The sequence below is a fragment of the Octopus bimaculoides genome, chromosome 5 (genome assembly GCF_001194135.2).
Source record: "Octopus bimaculoides isolate UCB-OBI-ISO-001 chromosome 5, ASM119413v2, whole genome shotgun sequence".
Lineage (NCBI taxonomy): Eukaryota > Metazoa > Mollusca > Cephalopoda > Octopoda > Octopodidae > Octopus > Octopus bimaculoides.
In genome coordinates this window covers 126,755,794-126,765,826 of record NC_068985.1, presented here as the reverse complement: position 1 = coordinate 126,765,826, position 10,033 = coordinate 126,755,794, and the positions used below count along the sequence as shown (strand labels likewise).

Below are 10,033 nucleotides of genomic sequence, written 5' to 3'. Positions count from 1 at the left end.
TATATATATATATATATATATATATATATATATATATATTTAGATAGATAGATAGATAGATAGATAGATAGATAGATAGATAGATAGATAGATAAGAGAATAAAATGTAAGTACTATGTAGAAACTGAACCCAAGTCTCCTGATAGAAATCCCATTGCATTAACTTGCTATGCTAGCAGCAATGGGCAAAAATTCAACACTGATTATAGTCTTCTAAATTTGTTTTTAAAACAATCCAATTCTTATGCAGTTATGTACCCTTCGATCTTGTTCACCTTTTATTTTGCTAAAACCAATCATATAATCCTATAATTCATATTACTGAGATCAGTTTTTCCATACATTATCCAGTGATGTACCTGGACACATCATCAGTGATATTTCCAAGGGTCATTATGTGTTTCAAGTCTTTCAACAATCTGACACCCTCTCTTAGGTGACCAAGCTAGGGTTGACCAAGTCCCAGCTTGTGTCTCAATTATCACTATCCTGGTAGCATTGCCCATTCCAGAGCTTGCGCCTCCTAACCCACAACCATCCTGAAGCAATCTCCACTAAAGTTCTAAGAGGTTACTAGCTATCTAGTGAAAAAGGAAAAGATAAATTATTATCTTTACACTTAGTATGAGAGGGTGCTGAAAAGTTCTTGGCTTTAAGAGGATTGCGAAAGACCTGGTTGGAGGCCCAACCTTCTAAGTTCTTAGAAAAACTGAAGGACCACTGCATTAAATGTGTGAATCTGAGGGGAGAATATGTTGAATAGAATCATAATTAACTGATCCTTCTGTATTTTCTTTCACCCAAAGCCAAGAATTTTCAGCACCCTCTTGTACATTTAGAGAAAAGAAAGGAATTTTAATGATGACAGTTCACAAGAATCTCATGTTTGGAATTATCCCAAGAACGTAGTTTAGCTTTAACAATTTCTAAAACCAGCAAATATTTTTGCTGATTTGATACGAGTTGTGGGGAAAGACTTGACAAAATCTCATTCTCCCTGAGATGGATGAGTTTTGTCAAGCACAGCATATATCCAATCATCTCAGTCCTTTGTCATCTCCTCTGTGAGGCTCAACATCTTGACGTCAGTTTACACTACTTTATCCTGTGTCTTCCTGAATCTCTCTCTCTTCCTCGGATTCTGTCCATATCTAACAATTAGACTTCTTTATGCAGCTGTTCTCATTCATAACCTTACAAACACACACACACACACACACAGAGGCACAGGCATGGTTGTGTGGTAAGAAGTTTGCCTCCCAACCACATGGTTTTGGGTTCAGTTCCACTATGCGGCACCTTGGGAAAGTGTCTTATACTATAGCCTTGGACTGACCAAAGCCATATGAGTGGATTTGATAGATGGAAACTGAAAGGAGCCCGTTATATACATATCTATATATCTGAGTGTGTGTGTCGTTGTGTCTGTGTTTGTCCCCCACCACTGCTCAACAAAAGGTGTTGGTGTGTTTACATCCTCATAGCTTAGTGGTTTGGTGAAAAGACTAATAGAATAAATGCCAAGCTTTAAAAAAATAAGTACTGGGGTTGATCTGCCTGACTCAAATTCTTCAAGGTGGTGCCCCAGCATGGCCGAGTAAAAGATAGAATGAAAATGAAAATGAAAAAAAAAATACTCTTCTTATTTCCTTACCTCTTTCAGGTTATCTTTATTGAAATCCACCAATGCCAGTGAACACACATTATCTCCAGTGACCTGAAACAATTAAACATCAATGTGGAAAGAGTATAAAAGTTGTACTTGCAAGGGACGTTACTCTGACAATCCTTAACTTGATGAGGGTCAAGGGAGTCTAAGTGAATAAGTAGTTTCTATAGGGTAATTCAACCTGCTAGAATCAGCAGGCAAATCTCTCAGGAAGCTCACGTTACTGTCTTCAATAATGATAATAACTGTTTCAAATTTTAGTACAAGGCCAGCAATTTTGGGGGAGTGGTAAGTTGATTACATCAACCCCAGTATTTGCCCGATACTTATTTTATAGACTGAAAGGATGAAATGCCAAGGCAACCTTAATGGAATTTGAACTCAAAACGTAGACACTTGAAATGCCACTAAGGATTTTGTCCAGCATGCTAACGGTTCTACCTGTCTGATGCCTTAATTCTTTCTGTTCTAGGCACAGGCCTGAAATTTGGAAGAGGAGTTCAGTCAATTACTTCAACTCCAGTGCTCAACTGGTACTTATTTTGAAGTAAAGATTGCTTGCCAACATAACATGGCAGTACTGGTTTAGGACGAATGTTGTGGTAATTTAGCCCCAGGAAACATCATCTCCAGCTGGTTATACGACACAGATCGTATCGTATAGCCAGCTGGAAGTGATGTTTCTTGGGGCCAAATTACAGCAACATTCGTCCTAAACCAGGACTGCTATGTTATGTTGGCAAACAATCTTTACTCCAAAGTACTGTTACTGAATATCTCTCATTGTGAGATTTACAAATAGTAATTTGGTAAATTTGGTACTTATTTTATCGACCCTCAAAGGATAAAAGGTGAAGACAACCTTGGCAGAATTTGAACTCAAGATCTAAAGATGGATGAAATGCCAGTAAGCATTTTGTAATTTGAGTTCTATCATTAAAAATAACATACATAGGTATGTCCATATATATGTATGTATATAGGTGCATGGCTCCGTGGTTAGAGCATCGGGCTCACAATCATGAGGTTGTGAGTTTGATTCCCAGACCGGGCTGTGTATTGTGTTCTTGAGCAAAACGCTTTATTTCACGTTGCTCCAGTTCACTCAGCTGTAGAAATGAGCTGCAAAAACACTGGTGCGAAGCTGTATCGACCTTTGCCTTTCCATGGACAGAGGTGGTTGGTATGCATGGGCGACTGCTAGTCTTCCATAAAAATCGATTATGCTCAAACTTGTGCCTTGGAGGGGAACTTTCTAGGTGCAATCCCATGGTCATTCATGATTGAAGAGGGTCTTTTTACACACACACACACACGCGTGAACACTATCAACTCCAAATCATTGGCCTTTTTGCCTTTTGATGGCCTCTCATTCCTTTTAACCCCTCTATTGCAGGTCTCTCTCTCTTATCACACACTCCTTTATCACTCATTAGTCTTATGTCATTGTTACCCATGCCTGTATTGTACATGCTTTTATCTCTCATGCCTCTTCCTCCTTTTCTCAGTTCAGTTCATTGTACAATGCTTCTAGTGTAACTAAGAACACAAATGCACCTATCTGATCCACTCATCGATACTCCATTTGCTATCTTCATCATTACCACCCTCATTTTCTTACTCAGCAAATATGCATGCACTCCATGCATTCTACCAATTCTGTCCATTGGCTGTTTGGCATTGACATCCTTCATTATTCTTCACTATTTCCCCACCTCTTGCTATCTTCCACTCTCCATCATGCTCTTATCTCTCTAGTGCTACAGTAAAATGCACCCAATGCATTCTGTGAAATGTGGGGGTTGAGAGGTCCCTTTAATCTTATTGAAAATATGACTAACTCTCTTGTGTTTGTGCCATAGAAAAATGCACCCAGTACACCGTAAAGTGGCTGGTGTTACTAAGAGTATGCAACCATAGAAACCAAGCCAAAGATAAAACTTACAAGTGATATGTAGTCTCTTGATCCATCTAGAAGTGCAGCAATAACCTGTCCAATGCATACCAGCATGGAAATCAGACATAAAATGATGATGATGATGATACATAAATTTGTGTGGATGTATGTGTGTATACACACACACACATATATTGAAACTTATTTTCCAATTGACTTACATGTTCCATAACATAGAAAGTAAAGGGAAAATAGTTTTTGAGTTGCAAAATTTCATGTTCAGCTTAAATTTTCAGGAATGCAATGCCTGCATAATATGAGGAATACATGCACATATACTGGTGGAGGCATTGGATAGGGCTTACAAGCCTCTCAGATATCATCATTGTTTAACATCTACTTTTTTGTGCCTGCATGGGTCAGACTAAATTTTGTTGAGACAGATTTTCTACAGCTGGATGCCCTTCCTGTTGCCAACCTTTACCTGTTTCTAGGTAAGGTGATATTTCCCTATGGCCAGACATGTTTTTTGCAGAAGACTAGAACCAAATAACGTTGCTTGTTTGCAACCATCACACGATGTCAGGTCAAGGGTACACATACACACACACACACACACACACACACACACACACATATTACAAGCCTCTTCCTATTTTCATCTATCAAGTCCACTCACAAGGCTTTGGTCAACTGGAGAAGGTGGCACTCAGTAAGATTGAACCTCAGACTACATAGCTGGGAAGCAAACTTCTGTAACCATACAGCAACACCTGCACCAAACATAGGTTTGGAAAACATTTACATAAATATTTACAATTATAAACAATGAGGATCAAGTACAGATTGTCTCAGGTGCAGGAAACTAAAAAAAAAATGCAGAGATATTATAGATACAAACAAACTGTAACTTACAGTCCAAAAGACATCATTGCCTTCAAAGTCAAAACCTTGTATTGAACAATTGCCACCAACAATGGCCAGTTTGTTTTGGATTGATCCAAGATTTCCAATAGTAATTGCATTAGCACCATCAGATATCTAAATAAATAAAAAAGATTAAAGCATATACCTATGTATATATATATGTGTGTGTGTGTGTGTGTGTGTGTGCATTTGTATATGTGTGTGTATGTATACATACATGAAATAATATAGTCTGTTAGTGATAATACATACACAGTAATTTTAAACAATCAGATAATAAATTCAACTAGTTCTTAAAATATCCATGACATGTATCAGTGTTTCCAGAATTGCATTATGAGTTTTAGAAGTTGCAAAAGGCATAAGTAATTAAATGTATTATAAGGATTTATTTCCCTCAGGTAGTTTTAAACAAAGAAAATAAAAAAAAGTGAAAGCATTAACAAATATGGTAAACAAAAATCAGTTGGGAAATTTGAAGTTATAAATGTAAGTTAATTATCATAAAGTGTAATGAGATATGAGTGTCTATTAGTGGGTCAAGAGTGATGAGGAAAATATAGAATATGTAATAAATAGTTACATAGTAATGTATTCAATTAGATGGTAGTATGATCTTCCGGCATGTTGGGAGGTACTTATTGAAATGGCAACATTTAGTAAAGGTCTCTGATCTGATATTTAGATAGTTCATCATTCTTATGTATAAGGATCAATACTTAACTATTTAATGTTTTTGAGTATGAGATTATTCTCATCAATGCATAACCTACAGCACATTGCCCCATTTCAGTATAGTTTATATTCCTCAAGAAATTTTACATCCTGCTGAAATCAATAGCATGTTATTTCAAACTCTAGACATAACTTGATAGTTTTGTATCATTCTTTTCTATACTTCTGAAAGAAAGCCTAGAGTTGAAGTATTGTTTAAATTTGTCTTTTACCTTACCTACATAGTATTTACACACAATGTTATGGTTCAGTGGAGATGACTTCTGTTTTATAAATAATCACCTCAGAATTCTAGAAGTAGAGTTAGCCTCAGTTAATTCAGTTGAAAGTCAGTGCGAATTAGAATGGTAGCAGTGAAAGGTACACACAAAATGGTGTTAGTACATCCTTCTCACTAATGCTGAGAAGAAAGAGGCATGGAGATGCTAGGATGAGCATATGCATAATGAAGAGGGAACAGCTACTGAAGTTGACTGATATATACATTCAAAAGGACTATTAAGGGGTAGTAACTGAAATATTGAAAATATTTGGCAAAGTAGAACACATGCTAGCCATCCACTTTACTTAATCAAGTAGCACAGGAAAGTGTTATCTCTAATGGCTGGGATAACAGCGTAATTTTCAACTGCTACAAATATAAATCGTGTGTAAATACTTGGAAAGAAGATAATTTAAAGTATCAAACGGATGGAGCAAGTCATGAAAAAGCCAGAGTGAGTCATCAACATCATCATCATAATAATAATCATCACCACCACTACCATCATCATCAATGGGTTGAGCTTGCTTGGGTTCAAATGACCTTGATCCTCTAGTTACTTCTATCTTGCATGTCACAGTTTCTCTTGATAACATCCAGTGTCATCTCTTAACTGATCAACATATACAACCAAGGCAGTTGCAACCATTTCGATGTATCCAAAGTAGGATGTTGCTAATCATTTCCTCCTTACTTCTCCAACAGTATCCAGCAAAACAAAGTCTTCTTTCTCTGATGGTGTCTGATAGTTTCAGAAAGCTTTTCGTAGCTGATCAAAGAGAGAACTAGCTTAGATGAGATGTAGTTTGGTCTTTTGCCAGGGTGGGAAGTGTCTTATGCCCTTTTTATAGTGATACAACTACAAAAGTTTTTAGACTAGAGAAAACCTCTGTACTTAGTTTTCATTGACCTAGAGAAGGCCTTTGAACCTTTGAAAGGGTACTACTGTGTTCTGCAGTCTAGTTGTGCTATTACAATCTATAGGCCAGAGTGCTAGTACAGATTAGAAACCATAAACAAGGATTTCAGTACAGGTGAAGACCAAAAAAACTAGAATTCAAGTGCAATATTTCCAGTGAAGCAACACTCCAGTATAACATTGACCACTAAACTAACCATCCTGTTCAATATCAACTAATAAAACAGCATTCAAATTCAATATCAACAAATGAAATGGTCCTCCAATACAATATTAGTTTTCAGTACAATATCAATCAATGAAGTAGCAGTCAACTTCAATATCATCTAAAAGAGCAGCATTTCAATAAAATAATGACAAATGAAGTAGCAATCAATTTCAGTACCAACCAATGAGTATGAGTAAAGGCTGATGAGTTAGTACACTAACAAACCAGGTCAGAACACAACAAATGTAAACACCACTACTCTAATGATCCGCAAACCAAGATCCGGTAACATTATGACCCAGCTGCACAGAGGAAAATAAACAAAAAACAAAAAGAAAATTACACATATACAGTAAAACAACACAAAAGCAAAACAACTATAGAGAGCTTAGTAAATTAAGGGATTGAATTTGAAGACAAACATTTTTTACTAAACATCAAAGAGATTAGATATTTAGAAAAACACATGAAATACTCTGTTATTGTTTACTTATGATATTTACCAATGACATAAGGGAGCCTCTAATAGCTACTTGACATGATAGAAACAATAGTAAAATCTCCCTCAAATCACATACTACTGTTTTTTTTTTTTTAAAAAGAAGTCACTGAAGATAATGCAATCCTAGATATCACCAAAAAAACAAAATAGGTGGAATATCTTTGTTTGATCATAGTTCTACTCACTCAAAGTTGAGCAGGCGCTAAACAGTAATGACAACAACCAATGAAATTAAATTATTTACGCAGTAATATTTTTTTGCAACAGATTCCAAACAATCCATCCACTACAAGAATCTGTTCTCTTACTATCAGGGGCAAGATTTCAAGGCTGTCACCATCAACACAGGCACAATGAAAGCTAGGTTCAGATAAAATGCAGAGATGCTGGAGCAAAAGTACAGCTCCCCAAATTACTGCAGAGCTTAATGATCACCTCAAGAACCCAGTTTCCACAAAAACTGTTCGCCAGGAACTGCGCAAAGCTGGATTTCATGGGTGGGCTGCAATCAGAAAACCACTACTTTCAAAAACAAACATTGCAAAGCGTTTAGAGTGGAGTAAAAACCTACAGAATTGGTCCCTAGAGCAGTGGAAGAATGTTATTTTCTCGGACAAGTCATCCTTTACTTTATTTCCGACCACCGGCCAAGTATACATGTGGAGACAAGCAAAAGAAGCATTTGACCCAGATTGCCTTCTTCCAACTATTAAACACAGAGGAGGATCTGTGATGATCTAGTGGGGCTATATCTTGGAAATCCGCTGGCCCAATGGTTTCCCTTCATGGCAGAATTAATAGTCAAGACTATTTTATCTGATCAAATTCATCCTGTGGTTGCGGAACTGTTTCTAGAGGGAAACGCAATCTTTCAGGATGATAATGCATCAATTCACACAGCTAAAGTTGTTACTGAATGGCACAAGAAACATTCTAGTGAAGTTGAACATCTTATCTGGCCACCACAGTCCCCCGATCTCAATATTATTGAACATTTATGGTGCATTTTAGAAAAACAAGTAAGGAGTCGATATACTCCACCATTGTCACTACAAGAATTGGAGACTGTTTTAGCTGAAGAATGGACAAAAATTCCTTTGGAAACAATTCAAACTTTGTATGAGACCATACCTCGTAGAATTCAAGCTGTAATTACTGCCAAAGGCAGCCCTAACTCATATTGAAATAAATTTGTTTGAAATTTTAAGGTGTTTCCATTATTTTGTCCAACCCCTGTATTTATAAAACAGCCCAATCTACTTTCAAAATCTTTATCTTCATTTAATGTCTGTTGTCCATGCTGGCATGAGTTGAACAGCATATAGTAAATGGTATATATATATATATATACATACATAATCATATTACTAAAGATTTACATGTGTTACAAAGAAAAATGAGACAGTAATTAAACAGAAGTAAACTTATTTAGATTTTTCTTTGTCTTTGACTATATATATATAAAAAGGAAGGGAACAAAAATAAACCAAGCTAAAAATAAGATTTAAAAAAAGGGAAAATAAGCTGATTGTTTTAATTTGGATCAATGCAATAAAAGATAGTGACAGCTGTTCACAGAGGTGTCCTATTAGCAAACTGCAGTTCATACAGTTTAAGTAAAGTTGCATTGATTTTATTGTTGACATAAACAACGATTGATTTTCAATGGATCAATAACTCAAACATTGCTGTCAGGTTCAAGTATTTTATTTATATTTATCCTGTAGTGAAGGTGAATGGTCTTGTTGTTAGGGTGTTGGACTCAAGGTTATAAGATTGTGGGCTTGGTTGGCATGTTGTGCCTTTGAGCAAGGTGCATCATTTCATGTTGCTTTAGCCTACTCAGTTGTAAATGAATACCAGCTAGTACTGGTATTCCAGCTAGTACTGGTATATATATATATATCATCATCATCATCATCGTTTAACGTCCGTTTTCCATGCTAGCATGGGTTGGACGATTTGACTGAGGACTGGTGAAACCGGATGGCAACACCAGGCTCCAATCTAAATTTGGCAGAGTTTCTACAGCTGGATGCCCTTCCTAACCCCAAGCACTCAGAGAGTGTAGTGGGTGCTTTTACGTGCCACCAGCACGAAGGCGAGTCAGGCGGTACTGGCAACGGCCACGCTCAAATGGTGTATTTTATGTGCCACCCGCACAAGAGCCAGTCCAGGGGGAAGATAAATAAAGTGGCAGTTACTAGCATGAACTGGTGTAGATTCAGACAACCATGCATCCACTATTACAAATTTGCTAGCCATATGCCAATATAATAATATAAAATACCTTACATACAGTTCTTCCCTTCCAATTCTGACATGCCAGAGAAGGAAAATACTTGAATTGAAATGGATTTTTTTCTCTTTTAATTTTTTTTTTTAAACTCTTTTCTTCTGCTAAAACTAAGCAAGGTTTGTGGTTGATGATGACCAAAATTAAAGCAAATTTTAGTTCAGAGTGACACAAACCAGGGTAGAGAAAACTTCAGAAGATTCAGACTTCAAGCAAGACTTAATAACAATGCTGAGTATAAGTCAGTGTGCGTGAATTTATATATACCCATATGTGTGTGTGTATGTTTCTATATATATATATATATATATATATATATATATATATATATATATATATATATATATATATATATATATACATATATACATATATATATATATATACACACATATATATATACACACACTTACATAACTATATACATAAATATATATACACAATGTATGTATACATATATGTATACATGTATATATGTATATATGTATATATAACATCCACCCCTAGGGGTCAGCCACACTTAAGTGGCAATATACTACACTTTATCGTGCAGTTACTGTTAATACTTCATTTAGAGAATTAACATTGCTTATATATATACATATATATATATATATA

The 10,033-nt window shown here is 36.0% G+C and overlaps 1 protein-coding gene across 3 annotated transcripts in view; it reads right to left on the bottom strand.

Moving 5' to 3' along the window:
• The window catches only part of LOC106878812 (Bardet-Biedl syndrome 2 protein), a 55,520-nt gene that overhangs the window by 30,851 nt on the left and 14,636 nt on the right, over positions 1-10,033 (bottom strand). For all 3 annotated transcript variants that reach the window (XM_052967998.1, XM_014928154.2, XM_052967999.1), the window contains 2 exons: positions 4,482-4,607; positions 1,655-1,717 (listed from right to left, as the gene is read on the bottom strand). In XM_052967998.1, the coding sequence (XP_052823958.1) occupies positions 1,655-1,717; positions 4,482-4,607 (189 nt within the window). The remainder of the gene's footprint in view (positions 1-1,654; positions 1,718-4,481; positions 4,608-10,033) is intronic.